The sequence below is a fragment of the Arvicola amphibius genome, chromosome 7 (genome assembly GCF_903992535.2).
Source record: "Arvicola amphibius chromosome 7, mArvAmp1.2, whole genome shotgun sequence".
Lineage (NCBI taxonomy): Eukaryota > Metazoa > Chordata > Mammalia > Rodentia > Cricetidae > Arvicola > Arvicola amphibius.
Window position 1 is genome coordinate 20,964,192 of NC_052053.1, and position 22,401 is coordinate 20,986,592.

The 22,401-nt window shown below is 37.3% G+C and overlaps 1 protein-coding gene across 4 annotated transcripts in view; it reads right to left on the reverse strand.

Moving 5' to 3' along the window:
- Slc4a10 (solute carrier family 4 member 10) overlaps nucleotides 1–22,401 on the reverse strand; it is a 132,901-nt gene that overhangs the window by 10,853 nt on the left and 99,647 nt on the right. For all 4 annotated transcript variants that reach the window (XM_038335809.1, XM_038335806.1, XM_038335807.1 and 1 more), the window contains 5 exons: nucleotides 16,738–16,989; nucleotides 15,293–15,361; nucleotides 10,759–10,932; nucleotides 9,949–10,071; nucleotides 586–653 (listed from right to left, as the gene is read on the reverse strand). In XM_038335809.1, the coding sequence (XP_038191737.1) occupies nucleotides 586–653; nucleotides 9,949–10,071; nucleotides 10,759–10,932; nucleotides 15,293–15,361; nucleotides 16,738–16,989 (686 nt within the window). The remainder of the gene's footprint in view (nucleotides 1–585; nucleotides 654–9,948; nucleotides 10,072–10,758; nucleotides 10,933–15,292; nucleotides 15,362–16,737; nucleotides 16,990–22,401) is intronic.

Sequence of the window (22,401 nt, forward strand, 5' to 3'; positions counted from 1 at the left end):
AGAGAATGGGGACGAGAGAGGAAGGGAGCAGAGAAAGAAAGGGAACAAAGAAGAAATAGTCAGGGAGGGAGGGGACAAGTGTCTGTAAAAATCTCCATTGTAACTAATAAAACTTTGCTTTGCTATCTTTGTGTGTAAAAAATAAATGTAATTTGCAGAACTACATGAATATTTTCTTAAATGGCAGACATGACTGGCTAACCAAAAATTAGTTATCTTTTTGGAAGTGATTTTTGTTAGGAGCAAATTCTCAGAATAAAAATGTTTTCCCAAGATTGCCTTACAGATACTGACCTCATTTATACTAGAAGTGAATGGTGAGTGTCTTCAGGTGGTAATTTCTGAGAATATGAAAGTGATCTTTCATACGCCTTATAAACCATGAGAAGAAAAGACAACTCCCTTTATCTGTTTCTTTTTGTCATTGTTACACAAGTTTTGGCAGAACTTACTGCAATCTGTAATTTATTTCTTGGTCTTGGGATTTTTATATTTTAATATAACTTCAATAACATTCCTATGGTATGAAGAGCATAACCAGCATATTCTATGACCCTCACTGATGTATTTTAAATATGTGTTTACCTGTAGTGTCCCTCCAGTGGGAGTTGTACTGTGCCCTCGTCTTCCATGGCTAGCATACTTTGTTCTTCCTGGAAAGACAAATGTACCGTATAAAAAGTGAACCTGATGGGTCTCCATTTTACATTAAAGAGGAAATACAGATTAATGTTTTATTATCTCATTAACCTCAGGACCTTTCACTTTGTTTGCATTTATTAATGCTAGCACAGGTCATTTCATAAAGCCTCAGCTACTAAGAACACAAGTAATTAATGAAAATCTCATAACACAAAGTAATTTAAATGCTAACAACAATCTCGTTCATGTCATTCAATGTGAAACATGGTTAATTTCCAAGCACATTAAGAAATAACCTAAATTTTACAAGAACAAAAGTATGAGTAATGTTATGAGAGTTTTTTTATAAATTGAATTTACATTCCCGAATTCTCTACTAGGAAGAAGTGAGGGCTACATATTTAGAGCACTGATGCTCGAATTCTACTTTCGAGTCACCTGTAAGCAATGCCAAAACTTTACCTATGGGTAAATGGGTCCTCCATCTGGAGGTTCTGATTCTGTAGGTCTAGAATAGAGAGTGCACAAATTTACATTCCTAATAAACTGCACACGATGTTGATCACACTGGTCTGAGACCACATTTTGGGAATTGCTCTAGAGAATTGGAAAAAAACAGCAGGCACCTTTTTATATGCATAAAAACATGGATTTGGGTCTCGTTCACTCTTGCAGCATTCTCTTAACTGGCTAATCAAGGCAGGTCCCTCTGAGGAGACTCCAACCCTGGTGCTCTAGGCTCAGGCTATATGTGTGGAACAATGGTGACGGGACCACATGAGCTCTAGTGCTAACCTTGCTTATATGCTCCCCTCAGACACGTCAGAGTGTTTTATACTCTGTGGAACTAATTATTTATCTTCTTGTATCCAAGGGAATAACCCTGTTCACTTTCTTGTGCTGTTTTGTAAGGGATTTATTTCTTTCAAAGTCCATTTGTGTGCTGTCATTGGCAGTGCTAGTAGCACTATGATTAGTGCGTGAGGACCTGATAAGAATCAGCTTAATATGAGTTATCTAGGCTTGAAGTTTAACACGTAGGGAGGGCAAGGTATCAGGTACATGAGGCACCTGGTATAAGCAGCCAGGAAACAGACAGCAAACAAGAAGTGAGGCCCAACTACAAATGTAAAGCCCAAAGATCTCGGCGCCCAATTTCCTCCAGCGAGGCTCTATCTAATTCAAGTTCCCCAACCTTCTGAACAGTGTCACTAACTGGAGACTAAGTGTTGAACCACACAATCTAAAGAGGACATATTACAACTAAACTTTACCATTGTGCTCCATTCTTCCAAAGGCTCATGGTCATCTCTGAGATTCAAGGAAACACCTTAACTGTGAACTCCTGTACAATCAAAAAGCAATTTGAATGCCTTCACCATACGATGGGACAGAATAACCATCCCCATTCCTAAATGGAAGAGTGGGACTATAGAAAGGAAAGATCATACAAAAGCAAGACCAAAACCCAGGAGGGCAAACACCAAATCCTATAGCTTATGTCCAGCATTTGGAATCATCTGTGGTCTAAAGGGCTTAGGTAGCCCCATCTCTCCTGCTTTATTACCAGCAGTATGCATAGCCTCTTTATTTGCCAGCTCTGCTCCCTGCTGCAGGATTTGCCGTGTAGAAACCCTTGCATCTTCCACATGAGGTTTTCTTTGTAACTTCAACTTTACAGCCTCATACATTCCTTTCTTGGGGGCCTTCTTTCAGGGATTCTGACCCCATGATAAATTTACTAGCCTCGGTGGCCTTCAGAAACCTTGGCGCAAGTTTCATTTAATTTTATTATTCTTGTATCTTTCATGCCTATACAACCACTACCAAACAGTACTGCCAACTCCTTCAACCAGCTCAAGATGAAGCCTTCCCCTCTTTGAAGATAGCTGTATCAGCTTTTGTATCCTGACCCTAGAAAAACACGTACATAGACAGTTGTTTCTGAGGAGGTAATGCCTTCAGCAGTATTCTCAGATTAGACTTTAGTCTTAAAAATGAATTTCCAATTTCACAAGATGGATCTTACAGTGGGTGGAGTCTCACCTTTTCTCTTGTACAGAGCACAAGATTTCTCGTTAATGGTACTAATCTCTAACGACTATACTAGCCTTATCAGCAACAATCTTACATATAATTTTAAGCTTACAGTTTTTCCCCACAAACTAGACATTTTTATACCTTTTTGTTCCACTTGCTCTCTGGCTAAAGATCTGGATAAGAGCAATAAATAATACCCATACTGTATGAACACCTGAACAATTTTGACATTTTCTCTCGATTTAGTCTATTATTTTCAAATTTAGGTACTCTGAAGTTCTAAGAGGACATAGGTAGACTAAATGCAACCAAGTTCTTTGCCATATTGTGAAATAAATTTTCTCTAACCCAGCTCCCAATAGAATCCTTGTTCCCTTCTGAACCTTTTCAGGAGTTGTTCCTCCACTGTCCACACGTCTTTCAACATCCTAGTCTACTGATCTCCCATCAGGGTAGCCAGCAAAGCTTTGCATATAGTCCTAGATCTTTTGCTAGCTGCATTCTAAACTCTTCCACATTTTCCCCACAAGCCTGTGCCAAAATCCAAGAACCGTATGGTCAAGTTTGTCATGGCAACAGCCTTATTCCTCCACAATAAACCTCTGTATTAGTTACTTTTCTCAGACTGTGAACAAATACCTGATAAGAATCAGCTTAAGGGAATGGATTATTTTGACTTTCATCAAGGGATATAGCCCATTATGACAGGGAAGGCATTGTATCATGAGCAAGAGGTAGCTGGTCACCCTGCTCCAGTAGTGTGCAAGGGGAGAGCAGCACCAGTGTGGCTTGGCTTTCAAACCTCCAGCAATCAATTTGCTTTAGGGGCATCACTTCCTAAAAGTTACACAATCTTCTAAAAAGGTGTCATCATCTGGGCATCAAACATTCAAATATATGAGTTTATGAGAAACAATTCATACTCAATTTACAACAAGAAGACCATTAATTAAAAGAACTCATTTAAGTATAGGGAGAGCCAATCTGCAGCCTAGAATGAGGTGCTCCTTGCAACTTAGTTTGTCAAGATATACAGGATATAACATAGCATATACATAACATATTAACATATGCACACCACAGAGTCAAAGACAGAATGTATCTATCCATTCTGGTTAGAAAATACTACTTTTTATACGTTTTATGTTGCTGTACATTAAAGGACATAAAGAGACCATCAGTGATCCCAAAGAGTACATAAGACAAACCAGGATGTAAACAGAGTACACATGTGTCCTTGGTTGTTCACTAGAAGATGATATACAGCATCTCTTCTGGCCAAATCAGCAAGATTTACTAAAGACTAAAATGCAATTCAAGCTGAAAAGAATAAAATAAAAAATAAAAGTCACCTGGCAGCACGAAAGGCAGACCTCTTAGCAGCAGCAAAGACTGGGGCTAAGGCTTTGTGAACAGTTTTTTCTTCCTGATGATTTTCCACTTTTCTCTCAAATTGCTTTCAATAATTATTTTGCACTCCGAGGCTCGTTAGTGTATGTGGGCTTTATTCTAGTCATCATCCCATCCAAACAAAAACTCATCACCTCTAAAGATAGCATTTCCAAGCCATGCTTATCTGAAGTGAAGGGTGGCAGAGCAGCCGCTGCTGCTGTCTTCAGTGCCAGAAGGGATCTGGGTGGGCCTGGGAGTGGTGATGGAGGGACAGCTGCATCCGAACAGCACTGCTGGGAGGCAAAGATGGAGACTTCCCATAGAGGGGCTGTGAAATCAGACTCAGTTACCTTGATCTTCACGGCCCGGGTTATATCGTCATTCGAGAAGACAAATAGCTGAGCAGAACTGAGTAGATAACCACTGCAGACACACTTAACATGGCTCTCACACAGCACCTCATCAACACGAGCTGTCAATGACACGCTGAGCTACATCGTGGAGCCCAACCACCACATGTTAGGAAGGGTTTGGCCAAAAAGACTTTAGAATTCCTTATGCTATGACTGAAAGACAATCTTTTAATTAAATTGTTTATCAAAGCAGTTTTCAGGTATAAAAAACAAGGGGAAAACAAATAATTCCATATCTAATAAGGAGCAAAAACTGACACATAGAAAAGGAACCTACTCATTTCATGCATTGATTGAAGATGCATTATGTTTTAGGTACATATCAAAGAAAAACAATAGGGACACTACCAATCAGGTTCACTTAATGAATGTATATTTACATAATCTAGTGACAAGTAACTGTAAGGTACTGAGATACAAAATTTAAAAAAAAGATATAAACTCAATTCTCAAAGAAAATAAAAGATTAGCACAAAGAACACAAGAACAGACAGTGAAGAGAAGAAGAGACTTCAGGTAGGAAGAAATGATGTGAGATATGCAGAAAAGATTGAAATAAATAATGTGTTTACATGACAGTGAGCAAGTAGCTTCACAAAAGAAAAGGCCCATGGTGAACTGAAATGGGAAATATAATCTGTAAGATTCTAGTGATTTTTGATAAACTGAATGATACTACATCCTTAGTCTGAACTTTATTTTATAATAGCACAAAAATTGTAATTGTTATATTATAGTACCTGACATATGGTTCATCCTTTACCTTTAATAAAATAGTTGACTTAAATTATATATCCATTTGGGGGCACAGTTTGTATATATGTGGAAGCCCTTTAATATCTCAAAGTTTAAACAATAGCTGAGAGTCAGCATTCAGAAAGATACTTAAGTTACTATGGGGGACAAATAATGATTTTGCAATTCATGTGTCCTAAGAAATGGGAGGAGATTCAGGAGTCACGTTTAACACTTCATTTTATTGAAGAGGCAAATAAGGCATGCAGAAGTTAAAAAATTCCTTCCATTTCCTTCTCTCAACTAATACCATCATCTTCAGATATTGCATATGTATAAATTTGAAAACAATAAGTATACTTTTAAGAACTATTATTTCTGTTTTCTAACAGATTAAAGAGTTGATAGCATAAAATAATAAAAACTTAGAAGGTAAAATTGGGGTGGGGCATATAGAATTCAGCAAGTCCATGAGGTCATCAGAACCTATGGCTCAGCAACTTTTTGAATTTTGTGCATGTGTGTGCACATGTCTGTGTGTGCATGTGTGCATGCGTGTGAGAGATGAGCACATGTGGCAGTCAGAAGACAACTTGCAGGAGTTTGTTTTCTCCTTGTGTATGTGGGTTCCAGGAAGCAATCTGGTCAGCAGGCTTGATGGGCAGTACCTGTACTGCTGAGCCATCTCACTGGTCCCGATTCAGCACCTTTAAGTAACTGCCTAAATTACTTTAAGTACAAAAAATTTCTGATATGGCAATCTTGTATTAAGAACTTTGCTGTTTTATAGAGATTGAGATTATGTGAGTCTAATAAAAGGTTTATCTGAGATATCAACATCACCTGGAGGTCTAAGAAAAATAGATTTCTGGCTCTGATATGCATCATTTGATAAACAGGCCTGGGAATTTGCATTTTTAAAATATTGCAAGGTGTTGGTTGGTGCAGCAGAGACCTTGGAACCAGATTTTGGGAAAGAGCTGCTTTAGGAGATAGAACATACTTGTCCCACTCTATAGTTGAATCATAAAAGCTATTTCTCTATGTTAGTAATTAAGATGCGCTTCCTAAATCCACAGCCAATTCTTACCTTTCTGAGAGGTAAAGCACTTGTTTTAATTTCTTTAATTGTGCTTATTTTTAGATTGTACTTTCTTGGAATCTTTCATGATCACAAGGCCCCGCTTGCCTTATTTTTTTGTTTTCTTCTGTAGGGTATGTGTTAGAGCAGTCCCTCAGTAATGAAGAAGGTATAGAAATGATTACTCTCACGGAATTGCATCTCCACCCCTACCGAACACCGGTACCCATGCTTTCCACCTGAGAGTAAATATTCCGCTGGAATTTTCTGCATTTACCAGTAGTCCTTTTGTGATGAGTGCAATGTCCTGGGGAATATTTAAGCAGGGAGGAAGGCATGGTGGTACTCCGAGCACATTTGGACATCCAGAATTGATTCTGCAGTCTTCCCTTTACACAGAGCAATGTGCAAAATGTCAGGGTTCCAATATTCATTTCTACCCTGATTATAATCCTTTCTTTCTAAAAGCTGAAGCATATGTATATGCATATGCATGAAGTACATGAAAATTTGGAACAGAAGCTCTGCGACCTTGGACTGGCCTGTGTAGCTATTTATTCTGCTTAACTCATTATTGAATTTTAAGGTCAAATGAATGTTTTCTCAGTGCCATAAGACCAGAAATGGGCTACTGATAGGAAAACCCTGGAGGATAAAGGTCCAAGCTTGTAACTATCATCAGAAAGACCAGAGGTGAGCTCACTTTAAATTCAAGTCTCAGGGAGCTGAGACATTTCTGCCGTTTATCGTCTTGCCAGATCACAACCAGAGTTCCTCAATTAATTTGAACATTTCTGAAGAACTTATCCATTACCTACTCTACTGTACAGTCTCTTGGAGTCCTGGGCAGTGGTACAAGACACTACAGTACAGACATGTCTTTCAGGGGAATTCATAGGCTCAGAAAAAAGAAGATACCCAAGTCTGGGCCCTCAAGTAGAAAATTAACCTTGGATTTAAGCTTCAGTGTCATCCTCCACAGGGCCTCCTCCACTCCTCACCGATTCTGCTTTCCCGATGCTAGTTCTAAATAGAACATAAGCATCTTCACACGTCCTTCCTTATCTCTCCACACTCTTGGTGTGATGTCTTCTTTGCACTACTTAGAACTGCTTTTCAATGTTTGAGGACAGGTTATTCCTTGAACGAAACAGTGGGTTTCTTGTTTATTTCCATGCAGTTGGGATCATATGAAATATCATCATCAAAATCTATGTGAGATTATAAGGATTTCTAAACCCTTCTGGTAAATATATTGCAAGTTATTTTTCCCCTCATATTTGGAACTGAAGGATTCAACTATAAAATTCCCCCAGTGAGTCTTATTCTATTTTTATGTACTTGCTGGAAGAATAAGTTCTAGGAAATTTAGTGATATCTAGTTTCTCTTAAAATCTTTACTTTCAAATTCACAAAACAGTAAATACTATCAGAGCACAGTAAGGCATAATGTGATATAATATAAAAGGTTAAAAGTTCTATACAAGGTCTCAGTGGAATTAATAAACTCCCAATATGCAAATATAATACACATACATGTAAGCACTATATATAGATAATAAATATATTAGTATATGTATATATAACATTATAAGTAGTTATGGGCAAGAGGAGTGACTAATTCTATTAGCAATAATCATATCCGAGATAAACCTTTTGCCTGGATATCATTGTGCAAAGTTACAGTGGCTAGTTCTAAAAAATTTATGAGTACTGTCAACTTGTTCTCTGCCTGTCACAAACAAACAGGAGCATCTGACATTGTCTTTCTAGGACAGTAGAGAAAAATGACAATGTCAGCACACTGGCTTACACAGCATTTCCCTTAGGAATTTCCCAAATACTAAGAGAAATGAAATCCTAAGACCGTTTCACTCTGAGAATGGCCTCAGGAGAACGCTGTGTGAAAGAGATGGTACTCTATGGAAAGGAGTGCTTCCACTTTATCCCACCAGAAACAGTAAAGATGTTTGACAGGAAATAAAAGCAGTGCAATAAAGAAAGCATAATGTATATATTACTAGATAAATGAGCTTAGTAATATAATCTTTGGGAAGATGGGGAAAATTCACAGGCAATAAATATTGTCTTCCAACTTTAAATCTTGGGAAGTTTTTCAGGTGGGGTAAGTTTCACTTCATCACATAGGCACCGTTACTAGTCTTAGGAGAGCTCTGCTACTTAGACAAATACAGTAAACAGAAAAGTCAAGAACCAGTGCCAGTTTCACAGTATTTCAATGTGGCATTAACATTGCTAGAAATATGACTCTATACATGCCTTCTACAACATTTTGGAAAATTGAAACATTCATGCAGAAATAAGATACACCATTGTGATGTCATTATATGTGGACACCATGAAGGAAGGGTCCACAAATCACGTTTAGCTATGGTGATAGAATGTTCTCTGCCAAAAAGTCATCAGAATTTGTGGCCCAATCTGGCCTATCTAAATGACTGAGCACAAAACTATTTTTGTGTTTGCAAATAAATTTCCCTACAGGAAAGAAGAAAAGTATCTGTGATCCAAAAAAAAAATATTCAGTGGAAAAGAAATTGAATGCTTTTAATAAACACCTGGGAAAACAATACTGGAAAGAATGAACAAGTCTCCTAAAATGTGTCCTTTCTATTTCGTTTATACATAGAAATTTTTCTTTTGTTTTTGTGTTTGTAATCTTTGGGCTCTGTTACTCTGCTAAAAAGTCTTTATTTTTTATTTTCATTTACATTCCTTAGAGTTGTTTATGAGCTTTAAAAATGGTGTGATTAAATATTCTTCAAAAAAGGATTCAGAGCCGGGCGGTGGTGGCGCACGCCTTTAATCCCAGCACTCGGGAGGCAGAGGCAGGCGGATCTCTGTGAGTTCGAGAACAGCCTGTTCTACAAGAGCTAGTTCCAGGACAGGCTCCAAAGCCACAGAGAAACCCTGTCTCGAAAAAACCAAAAAAAAAAAAAAAAAAAAAAAAAAAAAAAGGATTCAGGCTGACATGGGAACTTTATATATTTCATAAAACTTATATCTAACTTGTTTCTTCTTATGAAACAGGAATAGAATAAATCAGTAGTCTGTAAAGATAACTAAAACCTGAAATTTTCTCAAATAAGTTTTTAAAGCTTGGATCACTTTAGAAGCCAGTTAGATCTGGAACCCCCCCCCCCCCACCACCACCACCAAAAGAAAGAATAACGACTTTATTCAAATCCACTGATTAAAACCTCTTAGCAAGAAACATTACCAACAGTGAAATATCACATTATTTCCTTTTCAAACATTCAACCAAAAGCAGTCATCATATCTCAGAAACAGTTACACTTTAGCAATTTTCCCCCACCCATGATCAAGAAATCAGAAAATAAGCCATATAATTTAGAGAGTAACCAAATGCACAAATTTTCATTTTTCATGTAGAATTGCCTTACTTGTGTAAGATCTCTGGCCTGATCTCTGTTTATTTGTTTGATTTTCAAGACAGGGATTCTCTGTGTAACAGCCTTGGCTGTCCTGGAGCTAGCTCCTGCAGACCAGGCTGGCCTCGAACTCACAGAGATCCGCCTGCCTCTGCCTCCCGAGTGCTGGGACTATAGGCGTGGCCACTGTTGTGCTTCTCTTAAATAAAACACCGGGTTTACTGTGACTTACTTCTTTTTCAGCATCTTCAAGTTTCTTTTTCTTACTCTCGGGCATTAAATCATCAAGCCAGCTGAGTTCCCGTTTGGTAAACAAGAAGTCCATCAACTTCCTCACAAATACCAGGGCTAACACCTATAGACAATAACAAAGTAGTTTAAAATGTAAACAAAGAAATGGAGAGGAGATATAGATGCGTCTTAGGACTTACATTAAACTAAAAATTGAAAACACATGTGAATAAAATATGGCCTAATCTTTCTCTTTATTTCCTTTTCTTATCAAATCACCAGGATAGAATCTAAGATTTCATTCAATGTTAAAGGCATCTTAAAGAAAAATTTTAAACTATGAAATATACTTGATTATGCACCCTAAATGCATAATTAAAAGCTCAAATTAGGATAAGTGAACATTAAAAGATTCTTCTATATGCTAATAATTTTTGAATTACATATAGTCATTCAAATTTACTATACTTATAAATGCATTTAAAATATGTCTGAAACAGTCAATTAAATTTAATTTTTAAAAATTTGCCTAGTTCTTCATATTTGTTAGTATATTTCAATGCGATTTTTTTAAATTTACATTTCCCATCCCGCTTTCCATTAACTACTACATTACGAGTGACCAAGAAAAGAAACTGATATTAAATCAGCGAAATGCAAAATATTTTTCAAGCCTGACTTTAGTGCCCAAGTTTATGCTAGATTTTCTAATAACTGTTCAAGGTGATTCAAGGATACTCGGTTATTGCTGTTTTAGTTCATGTGTTTCCCAAAATTCAGTTAAAGAGAAAGCGTTGGGGAAGTTTCATACCATCATAGGAAAGACAATAGCAGCTCTTGAGACCTTGATTATCCACAGAAGACCAAGACAGCTCATCTGAATAACCGTGAAGAGGTGGACTTTCCGGAGCGGTACGTGCCTTAGGTATATAAAATCTGGTTGATGTTTGGCTGGCATCCAGAAGAGCTTTATTCTATCAAATAACTAAAAGATTAAACAGACTATATTGCATTTTAAGAATAAGACAACAATAACAGCAGGACAATTAGATATTTAGTATGTTCAAAATATTAGGTTCAAATGACACAGTTGTAAAAACTGCAGGACACTGAAAATGACATACAGTGTGGGCTCTGTTTATCGAACAGTATACTGTATTTCCTATAATGTTATAACAAGGTGTCATTTAAAACGGTTTGCATAGAGTAAAGTCAGTGCTACATTTTGCTACCTTGAGAACCAGCACTATGTCAGACAAGATAAATTCGTTCTCTTTCTGTTTATCACATCATAACCTCTCCCTTTTGTCCCCAGATACTGGTCTTCTAGGCTTCCTATGCTTGGTGTGCTTTTTTCTCTCCCAGAGTGCACCATCTACCCTCATGGCTTTGGCTTTCACATGCTAAGTACTCCCAGACAGACCTCAGCTTCCTTCAAGGGCCACACAAACCCCTGCTGTTGTGTAGAGGGCCTTGGATTCCTCCTTTTGGAACCCTGCTGTTTTGGCTTTGGCACTCTGGTCCCCAACAAAGGTTTTGATGCTGTCTTTAGAAACATTCACAACTTACATAAAGATTTGGCCTACATATATTTTTGTGACCAAAGTGTTTTGTATTATATTTTAAGTTTGGGGGCTGGGGAGATAGTTTAGTCAGCAGAGAGACTCTAGTGCATCCCTGGAGCTCATTGGCCAGCCAGTCTAGCAAATCTGTGAACTCCAGCTTCACTGAGAGACCCTGTATCAGAAGACAAGTGACAAGTGACGGAGGAAGATATCCAGGGTTGACTCAGGGCCTCCATATGCATGCACACGTATTCATGTGAACCTTTGCATACACAGGTACATGCAACTGGACCAATACCTGCATGTATGCATACATATAGTGCATATCAATGCAGATACATAAATAAATGCAAACTATCTTATTTGGGTCAATTTAATAGATGGATCCACCGTAACTAGTGGATTATGTCTATTTCAATTTTGTCATAATGATAAATAAAATAATTTTTTATAAGCTACATTTTTATAGACACTTCAACACATTTTGCTGAGTAACTGATTTTACTACTTATTAGTTTTGTTTTGTGAGCCACTTGTTTAATCTTTAGGCCAAATTTTATTTATAAAATTCTTTCAGTGAGAGGTGGCTATTTAGAAAACAGTGGTTTTGACCACCCTCAGCCACTATTATATTTCATAATTTTTATGATAATATACTCTACACAGCTTCAACAGAACACTGGTTAAATAAAATATTGCTCAGCTACCATAAGAAAACTATCAGCTACTTATCATCAAATCTTTCAACTTTACGTACAGGGCAGATAAACAAGTATCTGTAGAGTTAGGACTGGAGCATCCTGGTTTGCCAAAATCCAGTTTTATATGGGATAGGTGTAATAGGGTACCAAACAACATAAACCTATCTTCCCTTTGGTCTTCTCTGCCTTATGTGTGGCACAACTGTTCCCCAGTTATGTAAACTGCAATCAAATGCACATTACAGCATCCACCAATATTCATTCATAACCTTCCAAAGTTTTTGCTGAAACCCATGACAGAACTGACTGCTAACCTCATTCTTGGCTCACCTCTCGTGTGGTGTGTGTGTGTGCGTGTGTGTGTGTGTGTGTGTGTCTTTTCTACTTCATAACTATTTCTTAAAATCAGAAATCATTAAACAGATACAATTTTGTGCATGGCGGAAGAAGAGAGAATAAAATCCTTTAGCTTACAACTGAATGTCTATTCCTATAGAATTTTCCCCAGCCATCATTATCCATTTAGGGAACTGTGCTGTTGCATAAGTGTGCTTCAGGGAGTGGGTGCTTCAATTGTTATTGTTTAAGTGGCACATTTGCTTCACTTTGGATCCCTGCAATGTTGGAATGAATATAGATGTGGTTATATATTTGAATACAGAAACAGCATTCATGAGAACATTGTGATCTGTTTTTTCTGCCATATTTCACAGTGAGAAGCCTACATAGTAAGTTCCTTAATAGTGCCAAAAAGCCAGGTGACATAAAGAGTCCTCCAATTTGCTAGGTTACAAAATAGCATGCTCCTTAGGATATCTGACACAGACAGCTAATGTGCTTGCCTAGTACTACTCCAAGAATAACAATCGTGATAAATTTATTCTAAGTTTTGCATTTGTCTTTCAGCGTAGCCCAATAGCAGCATGTAGTATTTCCCCACACAGTTAGCATCAATTCCCAATAGGAATGTTAACTGTTCACTTAAATTTCCACCAATTCTGTTCTCAATGTGAGACCTGTCAACGTGTGCCTAGGCTTTCTATTTCATTAATGTGATTTATAACTAATTAAATTTGACTTGAGGACTTCAATGTTTTCCCTCAATTTCACTTGAAAGGATCACACCCCAAGTAATCCTAAAACTTGACATTTTTGTTTAATTCTAAACCACGTGGGTAAAAAAGAAATGATTTGAATGAAATTAAAAGCAAATCTGTCAGGATCTACCCACAATTGTTTCACTTTGTTTTTTAAATTCCTGATGCTCTATTTATGTGAGCCTGAGGCCTAATAATAAACACTTTCCACTTACAGACAAAATCACTAGTCATTGAAACTTTTGCCAAAGGCAAAAAAAAATCAAAAATCAAAAACAAATGAAAATACTAAACTAATTCTATTAAAATGCATTTCATACATGATACTTTAAATGAGCAAATTAAATCTCTGAGTAAAATTTGAAAACCTAACCGCTCCCTATCAGGCCCTCCCTTCCTTGAGGCCTAATCCCTATGCTTTGTGTGTTACAGCGTCTTACAATGGCCTCCTGCTGAAGTTTCGTCTCAGTTATAACAGCCTACAGGTTCCAAAATCTGACTGCTGCTTCTCTAAGAGTTGGAAGGCATAAGGTCAGGGATCTTGTGCTCCTTGTGCCCCAGCCAGGATTTAACTCCTCAGCATGTTTTGGTAAACAGTTAGTGTCGCCACACCATAGCAAAAACTGCTCTTCATATTATGTTTAGCTTAAAAAAGAGATCTATACAGTAAGTCAGTCCCATAGCAGTCTCTTATGAAAAAAAGGAAGTATTATGGCCAAAGAGCAGCACTATAAACAAAGGCAATTCAAGGTCCATTTAAGTAGAAATCTGTATTCGTTTCTGAAGGTGGCAGAACAAACTCCTACAGCATTTTGGTTTAATGCAATAAAAATGTATTGTCCAGTTGTGGAGGTCAAAAGGCTGAAATGAAGACCTTGGCAGGACTATGACCTCTGTGATCCCGAGGAGAAGGAGCCTTTCCACTTCCTGCAGCTCTTCACGGTTTGCTGTATTCTTAAGCTTCGACAGCAAAACTCCAGTCTCTACCTCCACTCTGCCATGGCCCTCTTCCTTCTGTCTTTTTGTCCTGCTCAGATACAGTTTGAGTCTCAAGTGTTCCCCGCAGGTTTGTTTTTCTGGACACCTGATCTCCAGTGGTAGCATTGCTTTGGGAGGCTATGGAACCTTTAACAAGTGGTGTGGGATAGCAAAAGTCTGTCCCTGGGGGTCCGGTCTTTGAAAGTTATAGCCAGCCAATAGTTCACGCCCCACACTCTCTGCTTTCTGGTTTGCTGCCCTGTGACCAACCATTATCCATATTCCCACTGCTGTAGACAGAGCTGCTCTACCAGGCCTTCCCTGCTACGATGGCCTGAAATCTCCTGAGACCACAAACCAAAATAAATCTTTTGTATAGGCATTTTTTTTCTATTGTTGTGGACAGAATCCATAAACACAGCTTGATAACTATCATAATTTGCATTTGTACATATCTTGAAATGAAGTTAATTCATTTTCCAAAAGGGTGACAGAAACTAAACTCTTTGCAGTGTTAATATATTTATGGTAAATGGCATCTCAACCGGCAAAGTGCTGGCCGAACAAGCATGAAGGCTGAGGTCAGATCCTCAGAGCCCACTTAGTAAAGACAGTTATGGTAGTGCTTGGCTGGAATCCCAGTACTGGGGAAATCAGGTTAGAAACATCCCTGGGTTCACTGGCTGGCCACTCTGACCTAGGCACTGAATACAGGGCTGTCTTCTGGCTTCCACACATCTGTGCATTCGCCTTCAATCACACCCAAAAATACACACATGCACATAGCAATTTAAGGCCACCCATCTTTGGGGCTGGATAAACAATACATAAGTGAGAGAGTGCCTATTTAGCAGAGACTCTTCTTCAGTATCTACCATTCTGGCCACTTTAAAAAAATTTACATGTGGTCATAAAGCCTCTCCTCAGATGATGGCTGCTGTCTCACGACTCACATCTGTACTTGAAGTTACAACAGGTATGCCTGTAAGAGTAAAGTAATTTACCTGAATTCCCTTTAGAGATGAAGCACCCATATAGAGAAACACTCCATATAACACTGGCATGGGTATAAACTGTAAACAAAAAAAACAAAACAAAACAAAAAACAATTAGAAAACAGGAGGCATTATTTTCCAACATGTGGTCATTCATTTTACACCTACCACAGAAGGAGGAAAAGAGAAAATTAAAAACATTCTAGAAGCCAGTATGATGCAGGATTGGAGGACATAGTTCAGACTCTACCCGGCATTTCTATCTGGGTAACTGAAGCAGTCACATAAACTGCCCGCACCCTAGTGTCTCAATATCTAAAATAGACAATAGTGCAGGTAAGTGTCAGATACCCTAAAAAGCCAAATGATTCCTAAGAAATAGTACTATCAACTATTACTGCACCATAACAAATACTGACTATTAGCCACATTAAAGACAGTCTACATTCTATTATAAAATAGTAAAATATTTGGATTAATGGTAGAATAAAGTTTACTTCTACAATTTGGTCCTAGGCTATGGCAGATATTTGTTAACATGTGGACTGATCGAATTTCTTTTATTGGGTTAGCTCATTTTATCCAGTATCCTTTTACTTATATAGCAGTAATACATTTTCTCAGTGATTAGATACAAGAAGCTGTGTAAATTCAATAATTCAATTAATATTTGATATTTAAGCAATCAAAATGAATGATAATTTATAAAGCAACTAACATGCTGCAAGAATATCTGCCAGATTTATATCACAAACAATCCCTCTTTACTGCTACTCAAAATTAATTTGATAATTTCAAATGTGAAGATTTCTTTTTTTTTCTTTTTTTTTTTTTTTTTTGGTTTTTCGAGACAGGGTTTCTCTGTAGCTTTGGAGCCTGTCCTGGAACTAGCTCTTGTAGACCAGGCTGGTCTCGAACTCACAGAGATCCGCCTGCCTCTGCCTCCCGAGTGCTGGGATTAAAGGCGTGCGCCACCACCGCCTGGCTAAATGTGAAGATTTCTTATATGCAGTGCTGATTTACATGTGGCATCTGTGTGAGGCCTTCGAAATAAAAAGCTGTCTTTGCAACCACGGCATTGTCCAGTCTGTACCATTCACTTATAGTAAATTACATCCAACCTACATACTGACAAAACAATAGACCCTTTAACCTGGGCCGAAGTACAGTGAACTCAGTCACTCGCTGCTCAGGAAGTGTGAGCTTCCCCCATAGCTTGAAAATTACAAGTCAGAATTGTTAACGTCAGGAAGTATGACAAAATTACACATTCATGTACTTAAGGACTCTAAAACATAGGACAAATATCATTCATACTTGGTGATGGAGAATAATATAAAGTTTCAAATAATATATCATTTCTATCTCATACCATGCAATATTTACCAATTTATGTTTATATTAAACTGCTACCTTAAATATATTCATTCTTTGATAAGGGATAATTTTATTACCTTCAGAATACTGGTCATAAAAACGGATGACCCCATAAGAATAAAAATCATGAGCCCAGTCACCCTCTGTTCTCTGATGCCGAGAAATTTGGGTTGTTCTCCTGGAGCAGAGCATTCTGATTCCAGCTTCAGGCTGTTGACATGCGTGATGGAGAGGACTGTGGCAGCCACGAACCATGGCAGGCCCATAATGGAGCACACACCCAGCATGACGGCCACCATTAACAGATCCAGGTGATAGCCACAACCTTTCTGTTAAAGACACAACAGAAAGAAAAGGGAGTGGTGTCAGCAACAAGCTTCTGATGTCTTGGTTGTGAATAGAAACCACTTCCTGACAATAGTGAGAGTCCCTTCATGGCAGATGCTCTTGAACTAAGCCCCTAAATACTGTTTCCAGCAGCCCGCTCCTGTTTCAGCAGGAGATGTTTTATTGGAAAGAATATCATAGAGCCTAATCTCCCCTTACTTAGTCTCACTTTTGTCTCAGTCCATTGGTAACTTCTCAACAGTCAACCAATCTAGTCATTCCTTGAAATAAGAGTTTCAAAACTTTCTGTGTTTCCTGCCTTCTCTTTAATTCCACCTTATTCTCACTGTCCCACACTTAAGTGCAGGAAGAAAATTGAGGAAAAGTAGGTGTCAGGGTGTTCAGAGATGGCTCTCTTGATAGGCTGATTGGGTTAGATCGCCAAGGAAAGAGCTCAAAAGACACCCAAAGGCACTCTTGGCCCCTCCAGCTGTGCCCTGTGGTGTAGAAAGTGTAAAAACCCCAGAAGCAGCAAAACTCCTGATCTATATTGTGTTCTGGTTCTTATTTTTTATTTTTTAATACTACTTCATGAAAGTATATGCATTATAGTTCTGAAAATGCATTGCTGGGATCAAATGATGGCAAGCATGGGCCTCCAAGGGTTTGCACCAGGTTCTCTGCATATATGTTGTGGCTATTAGCAAGGAGTTTTCGTGGGATTCCTAATGGTGGAAGCAGGTCTGTCTCTGATTTTTTGTCTGTTCTTGGGACTCTTTTCCTCTCAGTGGGTTGGTTTGTTGAGCTTTGATATGAGGGCTTTCACCTTGTCTTACTGCATTTTGTTTTCATCTTATTTGGCTGTTGTCTCTTGGAGGCCTACTCTTTTCTGAAAAGGAACCAGACCAGGTGTGACTCTAGGGGAGAGGAGAGGTGGGAGGGGGCTGTGAGAAGTGGAGGGAGGAGGAACTGTGGTCAGATAAATTACATGAGAGAAGTAACTATTTTCAATTAAAAAATAAAATTAAAAACAACAAAAAACAAATCTCAGGCCTTTTCCTATCTGAGAGAAATTGATAATGATAATAAAAGGCATATCATTAAGTTGTGATAACTAAATTATTTCATTCTAGAAGTCATTGAGAGTAACATGTGCTATATCATAAGCACCAACTGCATGTTAGGTTCTCCTATTAAAAAACCAAGTTTATTAAGGACAGATAACATCAAATCATTGCTTGGTATTTTCCATTGTTTCTTAGCATAATTATTAACACACAGGAAACAATCAATAGAATTTGCAGATTGATTTTTTTTTTGTTACAGTGTCTTATTAAATAGTGTCCTGCAGTTCATATGTAGACCAGCTTGGCCTTGAACTCATGGACAGTCCCCGCTTACCTCTGCCTCCTGAGTGGAATGACTTTTAAAAGGAAACATGCATTCTTGAAATGTATCTTAAAATCCAATGTAATAATTTTAATTGTAGAATAATTAGAGTAGTTACATTTGCCCTGATAAAGGTGATAAAATGCCAGAAAATGGAAAACAATTTCTGGTGTCAATATAACCAAAAGTGCACAGAAAAAAAGTTTGGCAAAACATTTTGTAAGCTATAGTTTCAGAGTATAAAACTCAAGCCCTTGGAAAGCAATGCCTGAAGCAGTTACAAGTGTGTTTTGTCCTAGGGACTGCGAATTAGAATATGAATTAGTCTACCAAAATTCCTGCAACTGAGGGGATTCAATGCAACTGTGTTGCGGAACTATTTTCAAGCTGTGATACTACCCAAAGTGAGTGAGATCTCTGAGGAGTGCTGGGGCCACACGCTGAACAGCAAAAGAAAAAACATGACAGCTCCTGAAGAGCTGGGGTTTTTAATTTTTCTATTCTATGAGTAGATGCTGAACTTTGTAAGCACCTGCATTCACTACATGGACTATAAAGAAAGACTTCCACAGAACAATGACTTCCTGTAACTCTCACTAGTTAGTCAAAATGTGATAGAAACATAAATAATAGAATTTTGGATTTCTGGAAGTGGGCAAGATAATTATTTCAGAGAGAATAACTTCATCTTTAAAATGAATACATGATTTCCTTTAATTATTCTGTACAATAAGAATAATTTGACTGAATGGAAATAAAGCAGTTTGACATTTCCACTCATTAATCAGCATCCTTCTTGCCTTTCTTTGAAAATGTTTTTCAAAACTAGTTCGCTGCAAACAAATTATTAGCTGATTAGGCATGCCAGCCAAAAGGAAGTATCCCTTTGTCAGAGAGAGAACTCTGCACCTTGCAACATATTTCTGTAGCTTTTTTTTTCAAAAATAAAGACAGAACTGTAGCTTTTATTCTCACATTCATCCTTGAATCATGGGAAATGGACATATGGGAGGAAGAGGGAGCATAGCAACAGGTGATGCTGCACCAGACCCCACTAAAACCAACATGCAGCAAGACAAGAGGCCAGCCAAGAGGACCATCTGATACCCAGATGCCACCGCTGAAAAAAATCATTGCAAAGCTTGGCAGCAATTTCCTGCATCTGTCAAGTTAACCACATAAAAGACTATAGATTGACATGAAGAACCAGGCTGACAAAGAGGGCAAAAAAGAACATATCAAATGCCATAATCATCAAGGGAATGCGGTGCCAAATGAATGCTGCAAATGCATTCATTTACTCTGGTGATCTGGGATTGTATTGCTGTTTATTAAAAATGATGTCAAAAGAAGCCTGAACTGTCTACAGAAACATTCAGAAAATCCCAGAGCTGTATCTTAACAGAAACTTTCTTTTCTACAAAATAATGTCTCTCTTTATTTCCACTTTTACATAGCAAGCCCTAAACAAAACCAAGCTTTTGTTTTTAATGCCTTTGAAAAGGATTCAGCTAACCCCTGCACCCTCCAACTCTAAAAGGGAAAAAAATTCTAGAGCATAGATTTAAGTGTACATCTATAGAATATATAGGTTTTTTTTTTGCTAATTTTATGCTCCCCATTCTCAGGTATAGTAAGTTACTTAACTAGTGAGTCTCCTTAGCGCAACATTTAATTGTGTATTTACTAGCAAAAGTTATTGTTAAAACATTTTCTTGTTGTCATGAAAGATACCATGTAAAAGAAAATGAGTAGTTCTGGCAATAAGGTGAGGAAAAATGAGAAAGATCTACAGTACATTTGGAAGAGACAGAAAATGACATGAATACTGAGGTGACCCGGAGAGATGACACAGAAATGGACGAACATGATTCACAGAACAATTCCAGACAATGTTGCAACCAACCAACAATTAGCCTTCAATTTAAAAGAAAATAGTAAAATCTGAAAGTGTAGTTTAGCTTGTGATTTGAGGATGTATTCAGGAAACATCTTTTTATAAATACGAATCTCAAGCCAAAGCCAGAAAACTTTAAAAAAAAAAATTGAGTGTAGCAACAGGCGTGTTGAATAGCCAAAGAATAAACTGTTATTCTTAGTAAGCAGTCTTCTAAGAAAGTATACTTTCGTTGTTGTCAGGAGGAAGACCAACAATAGATTATATTATAATGGAACTTATAGGAGGAAAAGGCACTATGCAGGAAATAAGTCTCTTGTTGCTAAGTTATAACTAGACTGGCAGGAACCTGCTTTGAAAATATCTACATCCAACGTGAGAGCAGAGCACTCACACTGCAGACAGCTGGCGGAGGACAGCACAATGTGATGGGTCCTGTCTGATTTCAGTTTTAAATTTTAACATTTACATCTATGCTTATTTATTTGTGTAACAAAAGAGATAATGTAATATAGCCTTGTGTTTATTTTCAAGATAAATATTAAACAATTTAGTTCTTCAATCCATTCAATGCCATTGAGAGCTTTGGAGGACCCTTAAAGAAAATTTTACTATGCTAGCAATACTCGCCTTGATTTAAAGGAGAAAAATTCTGGATATATTTAGAACTTTGTAATAGTCACAAATGTCAAAGACTTATTTATTTGTATGAAGAACAAGGAACAAGAACAAAGGCTGTGATCCCCAAGTCTGAAGCCCAGAAGGAGCAAAGGTATGTGACAGCTGAGAAGATGATACTAAATCTCCATCAATGTCTAGTCTTCTAAATATAATTCTAAATATAATTCTAAATATAATTCCACTAATGAATCATATTCAGCTAAACCTAGAGCAGTTTAGCTCACAGTCTGGAAAGACAGCCAGGCTTCAGCAAGGTGGCATCTTTGCCTGTTATTACAAAGGCTAACCTACTCTGATGAAAGCCAAACAATGACTTTCTATCTCTTTTCCCCTAAATAGTCCTTAGTTCAATTTAAAACTTCAGTATAATGAAATATATAGCTATTTAAATGATAATTCAGATTTATGTAGTTAACATAGTTTTTAATGCAATGTTTTTATATGGAAAACAGTAGGCAGTATATGTACTATGTAAAATATTTGCTTTGAGCTGGACATGTTGTATGGACCTGGAATTCTGTGTAACTAACCAAGGAAAAGCTACCTAAGTTTGTATAAAAAGCATAAGCAATGCTTTCAGATTAATGAGATAGAGTTTTTACTTTTTCACTTTAACTTTTCATATTCTCTGGTTTATAAATCAAACTCATATAAAAACAGAAAAGTAAAGATATTTTTATTTTAAAAAACCAAAATGTATAGTATACTGATTCTAGATTTTAGCGAGTACAGTTAATACACTTTGCAGCATCATGCTTAACTGACTTTAAAGAGTTGTGCTTAGCTGTGACTAGCTGTACTATATTAATAATAAGTTGTGGTGATATTTGCTTTTTAATTAAATATTACAAAATTAAATTACATATATTTAATTTAATGAGGCTATTAAACTTATAATCTGATTTCCTTATTTTTAAAAATAAAATAAATTTTGTAAGTCACTCCAAACTTATAATACAAAATGGCCTAGTTTAGTGAAGCTTTGGAGCCAATTCTTTCACTTCTGAAAACTAATTGCTCAATGATTTTTTTCATGCACAGCGGATAATTTTCTCCCTCATTTTCTATTAGTGTGCTTTTATCCCTTTCTCTTGTCATATTGCTGTACCCCGTAAGAGAGATCGGAGCAGGCTGCCATGTCCTGGTCCTGGTCTCAGAGAGAGTGAGTTTGGTTCTTCCTCATTTGGGATTATATTGGTTGTGAACTCGTCATATATTGCTTTTGTCTTTTGTTATTCTTAATGTTTGATTACTTTGAACCTCAGTTTTCCAAGTATTTTTTTAATCATGGAGGAATACAAATTTTATTAAATCTTTCTCTGCATTGGTCAAATTGTGATTTGGATAAATGTGTGAATAAAGACAAATAAAAATTTCCTTAGTTGATATCAGTCAGTAGTATAGTAGTATAGTAGGGACATTTGAACCATGAAAACCAGCAGCATTG